This window comes from Porites lutea, chromosome 6 (assembly GCF_958299795.1).
Source record: "Porites lutea chromosome 6, jaPorLute2.1, whole genome shotgun sequence".
In the NCBI taxonomy this organism is placed as follows: Eukaryota; Metazoa; Cnidaria; class Anthozoa; order Scleractinia; family Poritidae; genus Porites; species Porites lutea.
Genome location: NC_133206.1, coordinates 20,770,980 through 20,795,752, shown reverse-complemented (window position 1 = coordinate 20,795,752; position 24,773 = coordinate 20,770,980). Strand labels below are relative to the sequence as shown.

The 24,773-nt window shown below is 39.4% G+C and overlaps 1 protein-coding gene across 1 annotated transcript; it reads left to right on the top strand.

The window, feature by feature from the left end:
- The first annotated feature begins 13,176 nt into the window (after window positions 1-13,176).
- On the top strand, window positions 13,177-24,562 carry LOC140942245 (uncharacterized). Its single transcript, XM_073391207.1, has 7 exons — window positions 13,177-13,795; window positions 13,987-14,196; window positions 15,719-16,921; window positions 17,141-17,783; window positions 18,063-18,408; window positions 20,497-20,545; window positions 22,399-24,562. The coding sequence occupies exons 1-7, from the start codon at window positions 13,177-13,179 to the stop codon at window positions 22,695-22,697; spliced, it is 3,369 nt and encodes a 1,122-aa protein (XP_073247308.1). The 3' UTR covers window positions 22,698-24,562.
- Window positions 24,563-24,773: the final 211 nt, after the last annotated feature.

Here is a 24,773-nt window from a genome sequence, read left to right as displayed (position 1 = left end):
AGGATGAAGACAACATTGAAGCTGATGATATTGATCGTGATGATAGTGACAAAGATGCCGATGATGCCAGTTCAGGTATTACAGTTGATAAATGAAACGATTGTGAATGCGTAGCTGACGATGCCGATAGTGAGGTTGTTGTTGATGTGATTAAAAATGACAATGATGTCGATGATGACAAATGTGGTGTTGACGATGGTGATAATGCCATTGATTGGCGTGAACTACTAATCTCGATGGACGTGTCAGATATACTTGCCGATCCTGTTGGTGATTGCATTGATTTTGTACCTGAAGAGGGCAAAACAAAATGGGAAAGATAAATTCATCATTCTAATGAGGGTATTCCTTCATACTAATACAGTGAAACCTGTATTAAGCGGACACCGTATTAAGCGGACAGTAGCCGAAGTCCCCAAATTTATTTCCCTTATTTACTTTAAATAAAACCTTTATTAAGCGGACACCTCTATTAAGCGGACGTGGACACCTGAAAAGTACTTAAAAAGGACCATTTCTATTGTTGCCAACCTCTATTAAACGGACACTTGTAATTAAATTCCACCACCCAAAATGCCAGACACCAACCTGTTCCCCAGGGCATTTTTTAAGGGAAAAGCCCTGGGGACGAGGTTCGCCAGACACCGGAAATGCGAAAGATTGCCTCGAATTGCCACCCACAAATTTTTCGATTTTTACATTAAAAAACGTGACTTGACGAACTTATTTGATTAGTTTCACAGTACCGGATTGTTTTCTATTTCGTTTTGTTTGTATAGAGCTTGTTTCACTCATCTGATTTCTTCAAATTTGAGTTGCAATCCGTGTTTATGGTACTATGATCAATTGGTTCACTTTGATAAAGAAATTAATGCAAACGTCTATCGTCATAGTCTCTGGGAGTATTATAAACGCTTCCACTGTTCATTTGAATGGCATTTGACACCTCATATGACGTTATATATCGAAACCTGTATTAGGCGGACACCCTGTATTAAGCGGACACTACAGCATTCCCCGAGGGTGTCCGCTTAATACAGGTTTCACTGTAGCTGTCTTCCTCCATACTTATTAAGTCCCTAGTCAGCGTCTTCCTCCATACTAATGAGGCTCTTGCTCCATACTAATTAAGGTGATTCCATAGTAAAAGAACCTAACATAGATTTTAGCTAAAACTTGGTACACTGATGTATCAAGTCAAGAAGATGATAAAAAAGTAATAAAAAGTGGGGGTCACCGTGCTCGTTTTGACGTCACAATGCTGACAAATACGGCTATTTAGGACCCTTTTACAAAAACCGCGGGCAGCGCAAAACTAGACAAAAAGTAGAGATTTTTTCGATGATGCATGTGACATCACACAGAATTTGGCTTTAATGTATTGTTTATCCACTTACGTACCAGAAAAATGTCTTTTAATGCCCTTGTTTTTACTTTACGCGCCAAAGTAGAATTAAATTGGACGCGCGCTTTTCGACCCGTGATGGCTCAATCCGTACAATTTAGTAAAATTGCCAAAAAACTGAACATAGATTTGTGCCAATTTTTTTCTTATCGAAAGGAAGCACTGTCCTTATTAAAATCATGAAATAAAAAATGGGGGTCACCGTACTCGTTTTGCGGTAGAGCTGCAGAAAGTGCGCACCAAACGCATTTTCTCCGATTTTTGAGAGAGGACTGGGGCGAGTTTCAAAATAGAATGTATGTGAAAGGGGGAAGAAAGTATTAAAAAATCCGTTTTTACAGAATTTACATCGAGATATCACTTTTAGGACACAATGTGATAAAGAAAGTGTTTAAATGAAAATCAAAGTGAGTAAGCACAAGTTAAACATCCACTATCGAGGTTCTCCGAGAGGAGATCGAACTCAGCAACACGAGTACTGCTTACGTTATGCACATTCCCAACACATTGAGTCTCACCTCGGCAAAAAACAACAGCAAGCAAAAATTCCAATAGCGTTCTCTTCAGTCAACTTCATTTTAATAATATTACTTCACATGCTCTTTTTTACGGCGGCCATCTTGTTATGCGCAGTAAGAGATGCGCAGTGCAAAACTAGGGAATCACCTTAAGTGCCTTCCTGCAAACTAATTCTGGATAGGTTTACTAATATGCATCTCTCTGCTACACTAGGCACAATACTGGCTTGCCCGTTAAGTAACTTGAATACGAATAAGAGAAGCGATCACCTAGCAACGCGAGAAACGGCTGGTGGTGGAGGGAAAACAATAGAAATGTGGTGGTAGTGGAGGAAAAACAATAGAAATAGGGTGGTGGTGGTGGTGGTTGGAAAACAATAGAAATGTGGTAGAGGAAGAGGGAAAAACAATAGAAATGAGGAGGAGAAGAGAAAATAATGAAAATTGTGGAGGAGGGAATAAAAACATTGAGGAGAGAAAATAAAATTGTGGAGGAGGGATAAAAGAATTGAGGAGGAAAATAATAAAATTGTGGAGTAGGGAATAAAACATTGAGGATGGAAAATAATAAAATTGTTGAGGAGGGAAACGTAGTGTAAAAAAAGATAGCTCGCTTTCTTTGACTATTTTAATAGATTCCTTCTAAATCACTGAGTATTTTATTTTTTTTATTTTAGGGTCATAAAGTGGATTTCTTGTGTCTACACTTACTACACCAACTACAGCTACTACACTAACTACACCTACTACAGCTACTACATCCACTACAGCTACTACACCAGCTACACCAACTACAGCAACTTCAGCTACTACACCAACTCCACTAACTACACCAACTACAGCTACTACACCAACTACAGCTACAAACCATCTACAGCAACTACAGTAACTACAGTAACTACACAAACTACACTAACTACATTAACTACACCAACTACAGCAACTACACTAACTACACCAACTACATCAACTACACTAACTACACCAACTACACTAACTACACTAACTACACCAACTACACCAACTACAGCTACTACACCAACTACAGCAACTACAGTAACTACATCAACTACAGCAACTACACCAACTACATTAACTGCACCAACTACAGCAACTATACAGCAACTACACAAACTACAGCTACTACACCAACTACAGCACTTACAGCTACTACACCAACTACACTAACTACACCAACTACAGCTACTACACCAAATACAGCTACTACAGCAACTACACTTACTACACCAACTACAGCTACTACACCAACTACAGCAACTACAGTAACTACATCAACTACAGCAACGACACCAACTACGTTAACTACATTAACTACACCAACTACAGCCACTACACCAACTACAGCAACTACAGCTACTATACCAACTACACTAACTACACCAACTACAGTAACTACAGCAATTACATTAACATTCTCATAGTGGGCTTAGTGGTCACTTAATGTCTCTATATTCGTGACGGTTATCATGAACCCATTACCAACAAATTACTGGTAAAATCACCCATTTTACAAAAAAGTCATCCGAATAATGGCTGTTAGCTGGATACCACACCAGCTGGTGTGGACGGCAAGCGACAGTTATTCGAAGTGAGCTTTATTTTGTAAAAGCTTGGTAAATTTTCCGATTCCCGCAATGTTCATATTTAAAGCCTTTGAATCCAACGAGGACTGAGCCGTCCAAATAGGAAAGATCTCAAGAATTTCCAAGAGGCTTTTTTACCCTATTTGCTATATTTTTCAAAAAAGCGTAAACATGTCTTCGTATCAATTGAATTCTAAAAATGTTGGCTCAGTTTTGTTGTTTAAGATTATATTCAGGCATTAAAATCATTTCCTGTCGTCTGCTACAATGGATGGCAAGGATAGACATGTATTGAAACTTTAAAAAGTTGAGTCGAGCCAAATTTTTCCAGTTTTAATACTCTGCCTGCAAATATCAACCTCCAAAAAATTTATTTAGGTTAGTGCTGCCTGGTAAAATGTGTTTAATATCTTCTTCATGACTCTATAGTAGCATTGTTTGTATGGGAAAATGTGCCAATTAAGACTTCAACACAGAATTGACCTAAAACAGCAGTATCCTCGTGACATAGGCCCTTATTACACATCTGAGTAGTGACAGCTCAGTGTATTGCGATCTAAGCGTCTGATTAACTGTACCGCTTTGCATGTAGAACTTATGAAAGTTATACAAAACTAGAATCGATGATGTATCGCGAAGCTAAAGGCAATCTGTTGATACACGGTATTTTCTGGCGGTTGGCTTTCAAACTAAATAAACACTGTACTTAATAAATATATTTTTGATGAAGGTTGATGGAGCGTGAAATAAATAAATCTAAAACTATTGCCATGGAAGACAGCAAACATTTGTCTCCAGAAAAAAAAAAATTGTGAGAATAATAAAGAAGGCCATGAAATCGTCATTGTAAAAGCGCAGGACTATTTTCGTCCAGTAAGAGTTACGGCGATTTTGCCCTTGTAATGCTAATTTTTTGCTACGCAGTTTCATTAGCTGTTTATTGACATTTTAAACTGTTTGCGCACTCTCTTTCAAATAATACTCAGTGCCTTACTTTTTAAAGTGCCCAATCCACCTTCTCCTGATTTTCATAAACTTGTCGGCTGGCCCGAAGAGGGAAGACATTTCCGATTTATTTGGTGCCGATGTCGTACCCGTGTATCGAAACCGCAACCTATTTTAAAATCCACCCCGCGCATAAAGCTGTCTGTTTCTAATCTTATCCATGTTTTATTCATTTATTTTTTTCTTCTTTTGTTTTGATCAAATTCTATCCCCATTATAGCCCGAAACAGTTCTAAAACCATGCTTCTTCCGTCGCAACAACTAAGCAACAGTCACTGTAGCCCATGTAGCCATCGAGACAGTATAGGTACTTTCTCTAGGGACTGTAGAGTTTTAAACTTTAGAGGTCAGAACAACAAGGCACGACTCAAGGGCTCTATCAGTGTTAAAGGAAGAAGATACGGTTCAAGGAACGCATTATCAGTCATTTCACATTGTCATCAGCCAACCTCCATTTCTCACAAACATTTTGACTCTTATCTGTTACCAAGGTCATGCAGAACTATAACGGAAGAAAATGCACTAGGTGTTTTGTTTGCTAAGTGACCGAGTTATATTAACTGATAGGTACTCTGTTTTCATTATCATAAGTACCGAGTTTATAGATGAAAGTAAAAAAAAAACTTGTGTTAATAACTCTATAGAATGTTTTACCTCCTAGTTACGATGTAAAAGTGAATATAAGGGGTGATATTTTGGTTGTCCATGTTAAAGCCAAATTTCTTCTAAGGAACAAGGAAGTAAAACTGCTCGCAATGTCGAGTAATCAAAACTACAAATTTTTCGTCGAAGTATGTCAAGAAATGTGCTCACAAACACGGATATTTCACTTGATTACCTTCCATGGTGCTTGTAGCTTGCGCCTTGCAGATTCCAAAACTGATTAACAAATATTGGGTCTCCATGAGGAACGACAAAATCGCACAGAACTTCACAGAATTCATTTCAGCTGTCGCTAAAGGTTACAGTTGCTTGATGTTTGGGGCTTCACGGCTCGTTTGGTTCTTTTCTTCGTCTAGGCGGAAGCAGGAAGCTAAGAAAATACGATCAACACAACCACAGTTGTACTTGGATTGAAAATACTATCACAAGCTTTTCCAGTTTAAGGAACATAATGAGAGTGTAACTGTTTACAGGTTTGGTAGTTCGGCTTATAATGCGCTTGATATGTTCACTTGCTTCCAGCGGAAAGGAAAATGATAATTGACGAAAGGGAAATTTTTTTCTCCGCTGTCGGCTAGGGCAGATGCAAATAAGTATTATGACAAGCTTAAAACACCTTTTGTGTCCCGACTGAACGGATGAATGATTCATTGATTATACGTCAGTTATTACACCACCAAGGCTGCCCAGCTTCATCGTACATACGATGCTATTTATATAACACAAAAAGACTCATGACTGGTATGTATTTTGAGTGACAGTTCATTTAATAGGTGAAACAAAAGGATTTAAAAAGTTAGAATAGTTTGTAAAAGATACTTTGTGCTGTCAACTGTTTTATAATGATTTCGAGCAAAAGAGAAAGAAAGATATCAACTTAAGATATGAGATTATATGGGCAATTATAGCAGACCTCCTGTGATCGGGCGTATCACGGAACAAAAAATCGACGTTTTATTAAGAGAAAATGAAAAAAGACATATTAGAATAATATTTAAATCCAAACGCCGAAAAGTATGGGAAGATGCGGGAACTTGGAAAGAATGCTTTTTCTTTCGAGGTTTTAATTCTGCCGTACATTGGCCATAATAAATTCTACCTCTCTGATTATAAATTATTTGCTGCTCCAAACCAACTCTTGACGTTTGACACTAACAAGTGCAGAGAGGTGTCTTACAGTCAGGTTTGGTTCATGCTTATACAAGGAATACAAGTGATTTATTGCTTGGCAGAGGGTGTTGCCTTTTGATAATTCAAACAGCTGTGGCCATATGTCCTTCACACCCGCCGAAATAGAAAAGTGGGTCAAAAGTGAATACTCACATACTGACTGAGATGATAGAGTCAGCCATTAAGTCAGTGTTAAGTAAACGAAATTGAAAATGAATTTGAACCAATGTTTACTTTTGCTGAATGCCATTGAAAATTTCAAACTAGAGTAAATATGAATTGAAATTTTGAAGTTAAGGTGGACAGTAAAAATTGTATGGTGAAAAGAAACTGCTTGACGAAAGCACTTGAGATTGTAAAAAGATGTGGGAAATACTAGTTTTCAGCGTCTAAATTCAATTTAAAGAAATTTTAAACCGTTTTGTCGGACCTTGTCTAAAGCCAAGTAATATTCTCTACGGTTTTCTTGTCTTTGGAAAACGAGCGAAAGTACGGGGCCCGGAATGGGCCATGCGAATTCACACTTTCGAAACTGGGGAGTAACTGAATACAGTGAACAAGAGACTCACAGCAAAATCTTTCACTTCCAAGGGTTCAGTATGTTGCCCAGTCCGGACACTTCAGTTTAACATTGCAATTATTTTAGTCGCAAGAGCTCTGAAATATGGCCCAGAGAAAGTCTATTTAGTCCTTAATATGACGAAAGACAGTTTAACTTTTTTGCCGTTATTTCCATCGCGAAATTAATATTTTTGCAGAGCTACTGTTGCCCAGTATCCGGACACAACAATAACAACGTAATTATACATAAATTTCGACAGGCAAGCGACTTATAAGCTTTTCTTGCACTTGCAAAGCAGTCTGGCAATCGATTCTAAAATATAACCTAGCATCGTGAAATAAAACATAACAAATTAATGACTGGGGTATGGTAGGGAACGCGAGCGATTGTTATATGGCATAATTCTTACCTCCTTGTCTAGGAACTCTTTCACTGATTTAAGGAAGGCATCCGTGGACATGCCGAAGCCACGGTTTGCTAGCTCAATTAGCCAATCTGCAAACGACTTTTTTTCTTCATTTTTTATTTAAAAAAAGCTTGGGAAAGGGACCTCAATGCGACGGTCAAAGGTCACTCTCCTATTTAGTCTGACCTGCAGTGTTGATTTCTTCATGCTCAGTCCCTACAGACCCTACAATAAGCCTGCTTTTCTAACACTAATTCCTCCTTCTTTCACATCTCTCAATCCCTCTGTGAAATTGTTCAGACCTGGGGAAAGTCAAGATGAGAATTCCAGGTTCAACTACGACGCTTTCGGTTATCGTTCGGTTATACATAGAAAATGCAGTCACACCACAGGGAGCCCACACAATCTGTTTCTGTAGCCGATTGTGTGGGTCTCAATGGGGTGGTGGCTTTTACGGTTATCGGCTAAAATTTTGGCTCTTTTACGCCTATCGGTTAATTTTTTCAGTTACGGTTAACGAAAAAGTTAAAAATTAACTTCTTTTGTTTCAAAAAGTTAAATATTAATTAACCCGTATTTTTTTTGGTATCTTTAAAACAAAATAAAGGTCTTCGGATCATCACTACATGAAATAAGTTCTTTTGAAAAATTTTAACATTTAATAGATCATACTTTTTATAAAGTATTCCACTTCAAATATTATTTTACACATAGAAATGTCAATAGTCAATTTAAAAATAATCTTTGTGAAAAAACAAAAGCAGACACGCAAACGCCCAACCCAAGGCCGGGGCGCGACATTCATTATAACAGAAATGGCCGTTTTCACACTAGAGAAGAATTATTCGTGTGAGACGGGTTATCCGTTTGATGTTTCGCGTCAGATAGGTAATACGTCTTAATTTGAAAATGGAATAGTTTTAAATTTTGAATGAACAATCCGTTTTAATTTGAAGACGGGATTATCCGCTCCAGGTAGCCTGTGTACAGCCACCCCCTCCCCCCAGAAAAAATAGGAGAAAGGGTGTCTGTTGGGAGGGCGCGACTGTACACAGGCTGGTGTAAAAACGGCCAATAACAAAATTCCCGTGTCCAGTGTTTTTAATGATAGTGAAGGACTGTAAGGAACGACTGTCTGACGTTGCCTTGTCCGTAGGCCGCATTATTCCGCGCGGCCAATGCGTTTCGGGTCACGTGGTCCGAGCGAGTTCTCCACCGATGCTTTGACCGAGATTGCGCGGGAAGACGCCGTACAGGGACTAGGCATAATGTCTACCCAAGCGTCAGAGAAAAAGAAGGAAATGTTGCTTATCGGCAACGTGTTTTACAAACAGTGACATCTCTGCGTGTTGTTTCGCTAGTGTTTCGAGGGCACAACCTCCAGAAAATTGCAAATATTAATCCCCATCAAAAAGCCACACTTCCCCTATGGAAAAAATTAGTTCCCCGAAAGGGCGCCGGAAATGGAGCCTAGGTCTTGGTTAACACCTAAAAGGCGCTTCGCCTAACGTGCGTACGGAGTCACACTAGCCGGGAAATAAAAAACGCAACCATAAGTGAGTTTAGCACCTTCCTTAAAAGTGAAACCGTCCCGCTGATTGCCTCTTTTTTATTGGATGTCGTTAAACAACAAACGCTTACCAAGTCTTCATCAGTTATTATTTAACCATTTGTTTAACGACATCCAATAAAAAAAAAGGTAATCAGCGGGACGGTTTGTGGCTGGCACGTATGGATCTTGCTACGCATTCCAGTCGCTCGAATACTGTGGGATTTTGATTTTCTTCGAGGGCTAGCTCCGGGGCCGTTTGGATGGATTTTCGATTGGAAAGTACGAGAAGAATCGTGAATCTTTTGACCTTTACGCTGCGAAGTTTGAAAGCGGAGCGATGCGATTTTGGGGGGAAAAATCGCTCCGGCGCTGGAACCCTTTCAAAACAAGGATTCCTCCCTTGTCCGTCTATTATATAGAACAGTCAACGGCGAACTCAAATTCATTCAAAATCGCTCAAAAAACCGCTTTTGAGGCAGAAGGACGACTATACACCACAGGCAAGGTAATTCAACGTTTATTTATCATTGATTTATATACATAGTTAGCGATATATCGCTATAAGTAAAGCAAACGGTAAATCCAGCACGTTTACTATATATTAACAATCGGCTACACAAACAGATTGTGTGGGTGCTCTGTGGTCAGACGAACAAGCGGCGCACACGAAATCAAGTCGCTTCCGAATGAGTGAAGAAAATAGAGGATATTACACGGTGGCGCGAAGATATGAATTTTATTTTCGAGTGGCAAAACAATATTTTACGAACGAGCGCAGCGAGTGAGTAAAATATTGCTTTTGCCACGAGAAAATAAAATTAATATCTTCAAGCCGCCGTGTAATGTTCTTTGACACCGATAAAATAATAGAGGGAAATTACCGAAATTACGTCATCGATAAACATGGAAAATAAACCACTCGGGTCCCGGATGTACTTTTTATGAATTTAACGAGTGGTATATTTTCCAGTAAAACACTCGTGTCTATATAATAAATTTCCGTACGGAGTTTAGTAGAATTACATTTTACGACTATATCATATATCCTAAGCTTTAATTATAGTAATAGATATGAAATAAATCTTATCCGGATAATGTACACAGCTAATTCATTGATTCTGTACAACTAAGAAAAAACTGTCCGGATACTGGGCACCTGACATCAATACTTAGTGAATGTTTCTGGGCTCCGTTATTCCAAACAAATTGAATTTCAAGAAAAATTAATAAACTTAACTTTCTGAGAACCTGACTTCTTTAAGTATCTTCACTTTAAATATACAACCGTTTCTTTGAAAATATCACATATTACCTACCCTTTTCTGAGCAGCACTAATTTTACTGCGCAGTAAACAACGTAAATGTTAGCCATGAAATGTTTATACACCTGAACAGAACGGCGTCTTCTGTGACTGCTTCGCAAGCTTTCAACTCGCCAAAACCTTCATCTTAAAGCTGAAATGTTCAGCTATAATTCGAAATACTTCGTTTACCGATAACTGAAAAGGGGGCCTCAAAAATTGAGTTTTTGTTTTAAGAGCGACGGTCAGGAACAAGTATCGACCATCGAGTGGCAAGAGTTGAAACATCGATTGCCTTCATTTTTTGTCCATAAATAGCGTTTAGGTACAGGGGCGGATCTAGGGGGAGGGTGCAGGGGGTGCGCACCCCCTCCCCCCCCCCCCTGAGATGACCTGCCATTTTCTAATACAACTGGTATTCTCCAAAAAAAAAAACATGTGGTTTATTGGTGTTGAAGTAGAGCAAGAGACGAGTGCACCCCCTCCTAAAAAAAATCCTGGATCCGCCCCTGAGGTAGATAAGTAATCTGATGTAAGTTGTTCTCGTAAAAAGCCTGTTATTTTCGAGAAAAGTAAGAATATCAGTTTTCGTGGTCGGAGTCTCAAAATGGCCGTATTTTCAACCCGAAATTTGCTAACATTATACCTGCCAATTTTTTCTGAGATATAAGCGTGAGATTTTTTATCCAGGGAGTGCTGGGATTTTTGAAGACGACACAAATATTTTCGAAGATTCCCGAAGAAGTTCGAAGTCTTCCGAAGTCTTCCGAAGCCGTCCGAAGTCTGCCGAAGGCGAAGTTATCGAGAAATCGCTTATGCACAAAATCAGAGATCGCGAGGAAGGTATTGTCATTTATTCATTTTACACATGGTTTTCGTTCCTTACATGGGTCTGAGTTAACATATTTTTGGAAATTGTGTCAAGCAAGACGGCAACAACTCACATTTTTCAATCAGGCGTGAGAAATTGGCCCGCAAGCGTGAGCCGGCGTGAGATCGAAGTTTTCAACCCGCAGGCGTGAGACTCACGCCTAAGGCGTGAGAGTTGGCAGGTATATAACATCAACTCTCCTCGCGTTCGCAAATAAAGCCGCAAGGAGAAATTTGGACACTTTCCATCAATAGAACAACTCTTCTTCTTTCACTAGAAGATACTTTCAAAGCAATATCAAGACTCGTTGAACTAACATAATTCAGAAACGAAGAAAAGGTTTTTACGGTGACAAAAACTCTATTTTAGTAGTTGTTTTCTGCGGCATTTTTCTTCATGTGGTATAGCTCCAAATTTTCCCGGTCCTCGTTCATTCACACATTTAGACATTCATCTAAAGTATACCTGAGAATTGGCTTGGGTTCCTTTAGGCAGCCTCCAAACGAAAGCATCAAAGTCCGGTAAAAATAGTGAAGCGTGACCAAAATAACTTATTTAACGGCTCCAGGTTTCCCCGATCGTAAAGTAAGAAATATCTTCCTGTTCCGTCATCCTTAGCGAATTACCATTGTTAAAGTTCATATTTTTCGATAAAAAGTGAGTACCAGAAAAAGCGCGTTTGACTGTTTCTTCTTCAAAATACTGTCGGGATCGAAAATGTTACTCTTTCAAGAATTGCGTTGCGTTACTACCGTGATTCCGTGACTGTCATTTTAACGGCTTCGCCTCTTCAAACGTGTACGTTATGTCACGTGCAGTCACGGAACTGATTGTCACGCAGAGTCGCCGTCTGGTAGGGTTCAGCGTTTCAAAATGGCTAAAATTGACCCAGTTTCACCTTTTTACCCCACTCTTCGATTGGAAAAAGAAATTTTGCAATGGGAAAACCTACAAGAAGTACAAAAAAACGAGCCTTTAGGTTGCAAATATCTACTTTTGTGCGTTTCGAAATTGGAAGTGTTTACACAATTACCGCCGGCCTCCCATGAAAATTCCTGAACTTTGGTGGTGTCTTACGGAGATTAAATTCAATAACCCAAGCCAATTCCCAGGTATGTTTTAAATGAATGTCTAAATGTGCGATTTAAATAACATTAAGAGAATTTGGAGTTATACCACATGTTAAATATTGCCGTCGAAATGAGTAAGGAACTTAAGTTTTTGTTATCCTGAAAACCTATCCCTCATTTTTGAATTATTTCAGTACGACAAGCTTCGCTATTGCCCTGAAAGTATCTTTTAGTGGAAGAAAAAGAATTTTTCTGTTCATGGAAAGAGTCCAAATTTCTCCATGCGGCTTCGTTTGCGAACGCGAGGATTGTTAATGTAAGCGAATTTCAGGTTAAAAATTAGGGCAGTCTGAGACTCCGACATCGAAAACCGATCTTCTAATTTTTCTCACAAGTAAAAAGCTTTCGGCAGGAACAATCTACTTTAGGTATCTTATCTACCTAAAAGCTATCTATGAACAAAAAATGAACGAAATTGATTTTTTCAACTCTTGCCAGGAAATTTAGATTTTGGTCGATTTTTCCTGACCAGCGCTCTTAAGTGTCTGGATACTGGTACCGTCTGGATATCGGGCAACATACTGTTTAGGATGTTTTACAAGGCTTAAACAGTATTAGAGGACTTTATTACTTCCCATAGGTTGCTAAAAATTTAATCACGTTGCCCCAAAAATCAAAAGTTGCTCTAAACGGCAAAAGTTGCCTGAACGTTGCTCCAACAAGCAGGAGTTGCTAAAAAGTTGCCGAGAAACTTGGGTGGCTGAGGCTAGTTGTGGAAGCCGGGAAAATTTTGCTTGTGGAATCCACAAGCCTGGGCCTTGGAATCCAGAATAACGATAAGAATCCAGAATCCACGCTTTACAGACAAAAACTGGAATCCAGTACCGGAATGAGGCGAAATGCATTTCTGACGAGAAGACCCTGGGGACGAGAGAGGTGACTGGCCGGGGGGAATGGGGACGATGTCCTCTTCCGTATTCTCGGAATTCTCGGAAAGCACATGTTCCTTCCGGTGGTACCTCAGCTCAAAACACTACGTCGACTACCAAATGCCTTTCCACAACAAAGATTTACCGTGTGTAAGGGCGAATCACTACTGCTCAAGGTGTCATCGAACATTCTCTGACAAAGAGAGTTTGATACAACATTTGCAACATAACTCAAAACACTCCGTTCGTGATGTACCCGAAAGCTGCATGCACTGTGGAAGATCCTTCTCATACACGAGAGCTTTAATCCAACACCTCAAGACTAACCGACATCATCTGAAGGATTTGCACAACGCCGCCTGTACAGGTAGATTCGAGCTCGTCGATACCCTTATGAGATGTGAGAATGCTGATGAACCAGGCGATTCCCATCTTCGTTCTTCGAAATCAGTGTCAAAATCCCAGATGGAATTCACGCCGATGCACTGTGCCGCTTTCGGTGGTCACTACGAATGCCTGAAGATCATGCTCAGTTGGTCAGATGGGAAGCCAAATGTTCCTGATCCTAAGGATGGTAGAACCCCTGTCCATCTTGCTGCTTGGAAGGGACATGCCAATTGCCTCAAGTTGCTACTCATGAATGGAGGCGACCTGCATCGACCTGATTTCAGAGAAGATACGCCGTTGTCCTTAGCATCCGATGACCACTGTTTATCGATAATTTTGTTCCATCTGGCCGGTAAGTAAAGTAGGTGCGAGCAAGTTATGGCATTTTGTGTTGTTGTTGTTGTTGTTTGTTTGTTTATTTTTACCTCTGTCGGGGAATCATTTAGTTGAACTTAGGTTTGTAGATTTTTATTTCTACATTCACTTAAGCTTGGGCTAATATCCGTCTTACCGATTTAATGTGGAAATTGCCACTATTTACAGGTCAGCAAACTCTCCGCCAGACAAGAGCTGGTTTCTACTCAGCAGGCCAGTACGTCAAAACAGTAGAACATGTATGGAACAGACTTTATGGTGAAAATAGTTTTGAGCAACAGTTTAACATACGTTATGCAGAGAAGGTCAGTGAAGAATGTGAAGCCAGCCATGTTGTAAGTCAGGTGCAGCAAATTCAGTTAAAGAGTGACATTCAAGGTAAAGTGAGTTTTTAATTCCTGTTAAAAACAAATGACAAATATTGTGTACAAAAATGTACATTTATAATTATGTGGTGTCTAACTGAAGCTGTACTCCTTTTCTGAAATCTAGATTCAATATTTTGGAGTTGTGTCACCTTTGGATCATTTTCAGCCTGTAAATATTATTTATTCAATGATTCATGACATCTTATGTCACAGTCTTGTGACCATGAACATGACAAAGAGTACAACATGACTTTCAAAAGTGCACTTTCTTTAATGCGACCAGCAAGTTAATAAGTTCGGTATGAGTCAAAGAATGCTCAATGACAATTCTGTTAGATACAGTAAACACCCACTAATACAAGGCTGCATTTTTTGAGGTCTGCAAAATAGTTCTCTTATTTTAGAGTAGTAGTTATTGGCATTCTAGGCTAGTTAAAGTTAGGTTCTTAATTTGTACAGTATTTATTCACAACTGTACATTACAACCTCTTTATGCAATGGTCCATGAAGACAATTACAATCTGTAGTTTTTATGAGCCCTTTTTTGTTGTAGGAATTATGGTAATACTTCTATTTGTAATTACAGTTTGGTGCAGTATCTTCACGTAATATCAGTGGCAATCTCGAAGTCAGACTACTTAGTTAAAATGTTTATATTATTTAACCTGTGACCCACATATAAGAAACTGCTTGATTTTGCTTGGCTAAACCGGTTTTTTTTAATTTTTTGGTAAAAAGTGCCAAATTTCCCTAGCAGGTTCTTAAACCTTAGGTTCTTATTAGCTGGTGTTTAATGTATTTGGCTGCTGCTACCAACAAGGAAGAATTAAAATAATGTCTTCACCTGTAGGCTAATGCCACTAGGAACAGCTTTTTTGACAAATGCCAAAAACCTGAGTAATTCACCAAAGGAGGGTGGAGGGGTTAGTGGGGTCTTGCAACCCCCACAATGCTTTAAAACAGAACAACCCTTAAATCTGTTAAGTTAAGATTTGATATGGATAAGCAGAAAATGTGTAAAACGTGTGTTGGGCACAGGAAAGAAGCTCTATATATTCAATGACCCCAACTTAGTCTACGCTTCAGTGCCAGCCGCTGCACGATAAATAAGCCCATGCTCCCCCCCCCCCCCCCCTGAAAAGTCCCTTTTTCAGGGAGGAACAAGACTGGACCCAAGAGAGTGGAAGAAATCAATCCTAATCTAAGACTAAACAGGTTAGAATTAAAACCCATCACAGACAATGGGACCCCACCCAGCCAGGGGCTCATACCCTTATAGGGTGTGTAAGGCAGCAACCCCCAGGTAGTTCAACATCCCAGAAGAAGTAACCTTAAAATATTACCCTTACTATGTTATAGTTAATAACATTTAGGTGATATCATCATTATATTTTAATATAAACAGCCTATTGTATCACTTGTTGGTTTAAGTGAGACATCCAGTCAAAGCTAAACAATTTTATCCGCCTATGCGTTCAACATAACGTGTAAAATATTCTTCTCTTACGTATTTTGATTTTGTATTACAACAGAACCGTATGGTGAACCATATGAGGTCCTTGCCAGGGGAGAAGAGGCAGTAAGAATATTTAATAAAGCCCTTCGTGAAGGCAAAGCGATGGTGACTCGACTGCAGCTTACAGTTATTGGAGATATTGGAGTGGGAAAGACAAGCCTGGTTCGAAATCTCAGTGGAAAGGATTTTGTGGAAGAAAGAGTCGAGACCCATGGAATAGATACGTCAATGGTTGAGATGACGGAACTTGATGAGTCTTGGCATGTAACTGACCTAAACAAGTCCTTTGTAGATGACATTTTAACAGATAGAGTATGTGAAGGAATCAAAAATTCCAGTGGGGCAAAGGGAAGTTCAAGTGTGTTTCAATCGAGTTTTTCAGATCCAGGACCCTCGTTACGTCATCCACCTTCTACAAGGCGACTTCAAAGCATTGAACATACTCCTCAACAACCAGAAGGTGATGCCAGCTCTAGTGATCAAACAAGCATGATCCCCTTCAGATCCAGATCCCGAAGTGAAGAGACACCACCGAGGGAAATGCCTATAGACCTAATTAAAAAGAGACTGAGTGAAGCTTCATTAACAGTGAAAGAAAGAAAATATATCAAATTCAGCATTTGGGATTTTGCAGGCCATCCCTTGTACCAAGCTATGCATCACGTGTTTTTGAGCAGACGCTCCTTCTACCTTGTTGTGACGAATCTCACTCAACTGTGTGACCCCGAGAGTAAAGACCATGCTTTAAAAGAACTTCATTTCTGGCTCAACTCTGTCCGGGTCCACACTCCACAGACCACACCTGTGTTCCTGGTGGGAACACATCGCATTGATGTCAGCGACCAAGATGTATCTAAAGCAGAGAAACTTCTGTATGATGAATTTGCGGCGACCTTTGCCCAACAATTGGTCAAAAACCAAGAGAAGAATTTTTTATTCTCAGTAGAGAACACTCTTGGTAGCACAGACGAGGGAGCTTTGCTATTAAAGAATACAATCGAAGAAGAAACCTCCCGCCTTAAGCTGATGGACCGGGAATTGCCTGTCTTGTGGCTTCACTTTGAAGAGGAAATTCTCAAGTGCAGGGAGAAGTCAGATTGCCCAGCCTGTGTAACTAAGGCATTCCTCAAGAAAATACTGGTAGACTTTGATGTCTCGGATGAAACGTTTGAAAGCATGCTGCGCTTTTATCACGACAGTGGCGTTATTATCCTACCAGGTAAGGAGTGACTTAAAAAATAAACGAAAACAAATAATCATGATAATGAACTTGAATTATTGACAGTTTTGAGGTTTGTGTAACCAAACCATTCCAACGCTGATCGCTGGTTTTTAAGGTAGTGATTAGTGAACCAATCGAAGTATTACAAACGAGACCATCCCCTAAATTCAGTGCTAGTTTAATGCTATTTTTCAAAGCGCACATTCTTTTTTTCAGGAGAGTTAGTCGGACCTGAGACGCAGAACACCGAGATAACCAATCTTGTAGTGATAAACCCTCAGTACCTGGTTGATGTGATGACCTGTATTCATGACATAGCAAATCATTTGGATGTGGACCGGGAACATCTCCCTCACTGGAAAAAGCTGCAAGACCAGGGCGTAGCGGACATGGATCTATTGTGTCATGTCTGGAAACATTTTGACAGCCCAGCCTCCGACCTGGTAGCCATCTTAGAGGCCTGTGGTATGCTGTGCCCCATTTCAGCTTCAGCACGAGTAGAAGATCCCGAAGAACACAGTGAGCAAGATGAAGGCCAAGAGATGGAGACAGGGACAAGCGAGTTCATCGTCCCCTTTCACCTCGAAAGCAAATCTCTAAAAAGAAAGTGGGAGAGGCTTTGTCGCAGATCTTGGCAGGCCATTTGCAATACGGATAAAGTATTAATGTTTGATTTTCTTGGCTTCCTCCCCCCTGCCCTATTCCAGTACTTCATCGTTCGCACAGCTGCAAAGAGTAAGAGCAGCAGTGGCATGAAGCCCCTCATAGCTAAAGAGATGGCCATCTTCTCTTTTGGTGACAGCTTCTTCTTTCTTGCGGAAGCCTGCCCAAAGTTCAACCAGATTAAAATCAGTGCAAGGCATGTTGATTTTCTTTACACTTGAGGCTCTGTGTACACCGTTGATCACTTTATCTCATTCCTTGTATAATGCCTTTGGTTAAAACAAAAATCGAAATGTGTTTAGATCTCTTTAATAAGGTCACTTTTTGTTGTCTTGATTCTTGTCTATTTTATAATCATTGTCAAACTCCTGAACTCTTTATCGCTGCCTGCCCTGGCCATCACCACGTTTCCGCTCCGCAAGTAGAATGAATGAAACGAAAAGAAATAACGACAGTTTTCTTTTCCATTTGTTAGGTACAAGAATGGAAAAAAGTTGCATGAATTGTTCAGCTCCCTAATGACAATAATGTCAGAAATTTGTCAACACCAGTTCAGATTCCTCAAGTTTGGTTTTGGACCTCTCTGCCCCAACAAACGTTGCCCGGGTACCACTTGTGATGGCAAGGTTCGCAAAACAGACTCATCTTCTGACGAAAGCGATGGTGAATTGGATGGAAACTCCACGTGCGATGAGGCAGATGACAATCTAGAAGCTCGTCCTCACGTAATCTACATTGATCCTGCAGTGTCGTCTCGCCCTTTGTGGTGCAACAGTACACCAGTCCATGAGTTTGAAGAAATCAAGGAATGGCTTGTTAAGGTACTAATAACACGCTTATTACGTAGGAAAATGGAAATGGTAGTTTCTTTATAATAGTCAAAGATGCACCTTGAGTTTGAACTACAAATATATTTATTGTCTCTCAAGTATAGCATAGTTACAGACTCTATTCTCGCATTACGCTTTGAGAGTGGTATGCACGTATTGGTATTACAGACCAATTAAGAGCGACGGTCAGGAAATATCGACCATCGAGTGGCAAGAGTTGAAAAATCGATGTCCTTCATTTTTTGTTCATAAACAGCTTTTAGATAGATAAGCAATCTGATTTAAGGTTGTTCTCAAAAAAAGTTTTTTATTTTTCGTGGTCGGAGTCTCAAAAATGGCCTTATTTTCAACCCGAAATTTGCTAACATCAACTCTCCTCGCGTTCGCAAATAAAGCCGCAAGGAGAAATTTGAACACTTTCTATCAATAGAACAATTCTTCTTCTTTCACTAGAAGATACTTTCAAAGCAATATCGAGACTCGTTTAACTGACATAATTCAAAAATGAAGAACAGGTTTTTTGCGGTGACAAAAACTTTAATGTAGTTGTTTTCTGCGGCATTATTCTTCATGTGGTATAGCTCCAAATTTTCCCAGTTCTCGTTTATTCACACATTTAGACATTCATCTGAAACATTCCTGAGAATTGGCTTGGGTTCGTGAAGGCAGCTTCCAAACGAAATCATCGAAGTCCGGTAAATATAGTCAAGTGTGACCAAAATAACTTATTTAAAGGCTCCAAATTTCCTCCATCGTAAAGTAACAAGACAAAATATCTTCCTGTTTCGTCATCCTTAGCGAATTACCATTGTTAAAGTCCATATTTTTCGATAAAAAGTGAGGACCAGAATTCTAGCACGTTTGACTTTTTTCTCCTTCAAAATACCCTCTGCATCGAAAAAGTTAATTTTTCAAGATTTGCGTTGCGTTATTACCGTGATTCCGTGACCGTCATTTTGACAGTTCCGTCTCTTCAAACGTACGTTATGTCACTTGCAGTCACGGAACAGGTTGTCACGCAGAGTCGCCGGCTGGTAGAGTTCACTGTTTCAAAATGGCTAAAATTGACCCAGTTTCAATTTTTTACCCCACTCTTTGATTGAAAAAAGCCACTTTGCAATGAGGAAACCTACAAGAAGTACAAAAAAGGAGCCTTTAGGGTGTAAATATCTACTTTTGTGCGTTTCGAAATTGGAAGTATTTACACAAGTACCACCGGCCTACCATAAAAATTCCTGAACTTCGATGGTGCCTTACAGAGATTTCCTTCAATAACCCAAGCCAATTCCCAGTTATGTTTTAAATGAATCTCTAAATATGTGATTTAAATAGCATGAAGAGAATTTGGAGTTATGTTAAAAATTGCCGTCGAAAATAAGTAACGAACTTAAGTCAGTTTGTAATCCTGAAAACCTATCCCTCATTTTTGAATTATTTCGCTACGACGAGCTTTGCTATTGCCCTGAAAGAATCTTTTAGTGGAAGAAAAATAATTTTACTGATCATGTAAAGTGTCCAAATTTCTCTATGCGGCTTCGTTTGCGAACGCGAGGAAAGTTGATGTTAGCGAATTTCAGGTTAAAAAGTAGGGCAGTCTGAAACTCCGACATCGAAAACCGATCTTCTAATTTTTCTCACAAATAAAAGGCTTTTGGCGGGAACAATCTACATCAAGTTTCTTATCTACCTAAAAGCTATCTATGAACAAAAAATAAAAGAAATTGATTTTTCAACTCTTGCCCCGAAATTAAGATTTTGGTCGATTTTTCCTGACAGTTGCTCTTAAAATTTAATGTTAGCCCAGGCGTTTGATGAATTCTTCAGAAAAGGAGGAAACAACCACTACTAGGCTGTAGTATCTTAACTATAAGAAAGTTTCAGAAACTTTTAAGTTTAAAAACCTGGGAGGTTATCGTGTCCTTGAGGTGAGGCGTCTACCTAGACTACCTCAGTAGTCACGAACCTTTAGTGAATTATATTTTACGGTACCAACGATTTGATAACCGCTTAAATTGGCAAATTGTTTGCAAGCAGCTCATCTACATAACCTTAAAACTCGTCTGCTTTTTATCCTTCCAGCCCCAAGATAGTGTATGTAAAGTCCCCGAAGATTCTCCCTGTTATTCAAGTAAGTAAATTGTCAGATAGACCATTCGTCCTGATTACTTTAATTGTTATCTTACTGCGGCAAGCTTCGATAGGTGCAGCGCTGGTTTGTAAAGCGGGATGACACGGTTTCGTTTCCAGGGACTGGATCAGTATTCAAGGCCTTGACGTAACTTAGAAGAAATGTGTTGCCTTTGCCCTGCAAACGGCTTAACTTTCGCGTGGTTTGGATGATTACGCAGAAATGGTGGGTCTATCTTTACCCGGTGGCGAACAAAACACTGTCCTCAATACTTGTAGCCTGCGTAGCAAGCGTTTCCGTTTGGTTTCGGAGCAAAGAAATACCGAGGAATTGGGACTGTCGGTTTTGACCGCGCGAGAAATGAAAAGAGAGCCAAAAAGTGAAAGAGGGGGGAGGGGGAGGGGAAGGAAGGAAACGCTTGCAGACAAACCCCTCGATTTTGAAAACCTGCGTTCGCCAGCGAACGCAGCGCCTGATTGGCTCGGCTAGTCGAACAATGTTGACATGTGTCGATCAAAGGTTTGTTTCATACTGAGAGGTCATGTTTGGTACGTGACACGCATATTAATTTGCTGTGGTTATTGTTTATTCTGGTCGGCAAGATTTTCCCTCCAATGCAAGAGCATTTTATTTAACTTCTTTTGAAACACAAAGCTCTTCTTGCGACTCTATAACGGTTTCAGGTAGTTTTATTTGTCTCCTGGATCTGAATAACTAAAAGCGATTTTCTTTTGTCAGGGAATGCGATGGTTTCCTGCAATGTTTTGTTATGCTGGGCCCAGCTCGTTAGTGTTTTTTTTTTTTTTTTTTTGCGGGATGTTGAATTCTCTCGGATAGTGATTTACAGATAAAAATTTTGAAGAATGGATTGCACCTTAAACTGAAGCTACATCAAGTAGGAAGACCTGCATTGTGACTCAGTCAAAAATTTCTGCTTGGTTCTCCACGCGAACTTCATCAGTTCTAGGATGGTTTTACAAGAGCACTCTAGTTGTCTGTGCCGTGGCGAGAACGGTAAGCCGTTCTGTCTAGCTGATCTAGACTTGAATGCTTGTCACATTTTACCACTTCAAATCCAACTTTCTGGAGGTTTAGAGCTAAAACTTTAAAACTTCATTCACCCTCGCGGTCCTTCTTTTAGACGGATTAAGAAGACAAATGTACAAAGCGTGCATTGATCGTTCGGATTCATTGAGATTTCACCATTAGCGCTGTCCACGCGCTCCAAAATAAAATATAAAAAAAATTATTTTGGTTTCACAAACGCGTCCTCTAAAGTTCATTTCCTCAATTATGACAGTTGATGACAGCATCAAATGTCGGTTCGCGAACTCAGGCGTGACAGACCAAGTGGGTGGTTTTCAAAATCCTGGGGTTTGTCTGCAAGCGTTTCCTTCCTTTCTTCCCCACCCCTCCCCGCTCTTTTACTTGCGCCACTTTTCTCGCGGTCTTTGACTCTCGTTCCTCGTTCTTTTCTCCTAAACCGTACAGAACGCTTGCTACGCAGGCTACAATACTTGGTGCTAACTACACTGATGTTTCTATAAAAACTTCTGATCAATAGCGGAAAATAGCCAAATTGAATTTTCAAACAGCTTCACTTCCAGCATGCAACGTTTTAACAATATAAAAATATAACTTAACTTCGTTTGCGAAAACAGCACTTTAACATTGTTAGGAAGTATTTCTTTACAGTCTAGTCACCGAAAAGGGAGGACATTAAATCATAAGTGGAGATAAACGAGGATTGGAGGGAGGAGGAAGGGAGCTGTTCAGAAAGTTTTGCAGCTGGCATGTTCCACCTTGGTAAACGATTGAAGTAAAAACGAATATTTTATTTTTGATTGAAACAGAACAAGTTGATCAATGCTGTCAGGCTTTAGTTGCCAAGGTAATAGGTAACAAATGGAGGTGGCTTGGCAGATCTCTTGGTGTCGAAGAGACAGTCATTGAGAACATTCAGACGGAGAACGAGAAACAGGAAGAGTGTGCCTTTCAAGTCCTGCGAAAGTGGTCTGTCTCAAAAGGATCCAAAGCTACCGTTCATTTGCTGATGAAGGCCATAGAGGAAAATGGCAACGTTGGAGCCATGGAAGCCTTTGATCGTCACTTGGGTGAACTTCATGGCGAAGAAACAACTCAAGATAACTAAAAGAGATACTTCCTGAGAGGCCGATTGAACGGCGAATTTAACCCCCGGCTATTTTTTAAAAAATACCTATTTTTAAAAAGCTATCATTATTTTTAAAAAGCAATTTCTAAAAAACTATCTGCACCCTCTTTCTTGATGTTATCAAAACAGACAGTTGGTCACTGTGGAGAGATCCTTTGCCTTCCACCCCAAGACTTAAACCATAATTTAATGTTATTTCAGTTTTCAAAAATTATGGAATGTAATGGGGGCTGTGGATATATACCATATGCAGATCGCGGAGGATGTCATTTCAGCCTCGGTGGATAACGGCCTCCGAGATCTGCATAATTCTTCATATCATGCTAGAGGCTAGAGTCAAATTCAATAATTGTATCATTCATTCAAAATATTTCTAAGTTCTTAACATCCTCACTTCCTCGAGGATTTCCTTTCTCGGAACAGTTTCAGAATACGAATGGATGACTAGAATCTATAGCTAATATTAAACTACAACCTAAAATTAATAATATAAAGTAAACCTCAGTATAGCAATAAATCCAATTGACTGAAAGAGCCATAAAGCGTTGCATTTATTTTCAACTAACTGTTTATATTGCACATTTCATGTAACAATTTTCCTTTGAATTCTTTTATATTACCAGGAGTGAACGTTAATTTTTGTTCTTATTTTTGACAACCCGCCTCGATTAGCTATGCTCACTGCGGTTTTGTCAAATGGATGTTTGCAACCCAGTCAGTCTTGATCTTTTTCAAGGTCAATTAATTCTTTTGACCTTGAAGACTTTCTTTTGCCAAAACGAGACCACAGCGTTGTTTGTCTTGTGTGATATTGTGTGAGTTTGTAGAATAAAAATCAACTGAATTAACTTGAGTTGGTTTTTCAAGAATTTGTTAGATGTTATCGTAAACTAAGTAACTGCAAGCTCAGAAATGTGGATCGCTGCTCCCAGACAGTTATGTCCGATTTATAACGTCATATGACATGTGAAAAGGGATAGGAATTTACTAATTGTAACTTCCGCAGCCCTCTAACTAAAGTATATACCGTGATAAGTAACAAGATCCATTTCGGCCCTAAAGTGCCAATTTAGCCATGCAGACCAAACTCTGATTCAGCCTCTCTTGGCCATTTAAGCACAATTTAAGCCAAAACAGCCCCAGCAAAACTCTATTCCAGCCCACCCTGGGTATCATTTCAGCCTTTGGGTACGAATGAGAACTAGTTAATTGGACTGTATTGGCCCTGGGTAAGGCAAAAAGAGGACTGTATTTTACTCACCGAAATGACCCCTTTTTCCACTAGGGCTAAAACATCTTTCTGATTTACTCTGTAAATTTAAATTAAATTTAAATTGAAAATTCATTTTACCGTATTACTATTTTTAGTGTGAATTAATAATGATTTGGAGAAACATAAACATGTAAAAAGTAACGGTGACGTCATCAGGCCATTGTCAAAGAATGGAAATAAGTGCATGCGAATGGTTCAATTTTTTCTCCAACTCAATTTTTCATTTATGCAATTCTAGAGTACTTTAACTCTTTTTGAACTTGCAGTTATTTCCATTCCTCATGATGTCGCCGAAACGTTGGAACATTGTTTTGTTATTAGTTTTAACATGTTTATGCTATTTTATCATGCGTCCAAAAAAAAAGGAAACTAAGAATTTTTTTTTTTCTGTTTGGACACTCGATTTAAAATCTTAAATCAGTGGAGCCTACACTGGTGTCCAAGTAATCATAACTTTCAATTCAAACAGGTCCACCGAAAAATCACCAACTTACAGCAATGTTCAACAACAACAGGAACAAATTTTATTGAAAATTAAGTTCTAACCACTAACATCACTTTCCCACCCTCAAATAGCTTATGAACTAATGGAGGTGTGGGGGTGGGGGGGGAGGAGCTAAGGACATATTGACAAATACAAGGTTTATCTATAGGTGGACTAAATAAATAAAATTTATCTTTGATTCGCTTGAGATGGTTGACGTTTCCACTCCATTCTCCTTTCCAGTTAATGTTGTAACAAATTGGGAACTATTTGTTATCAACCTTTTCCACGTTTTACA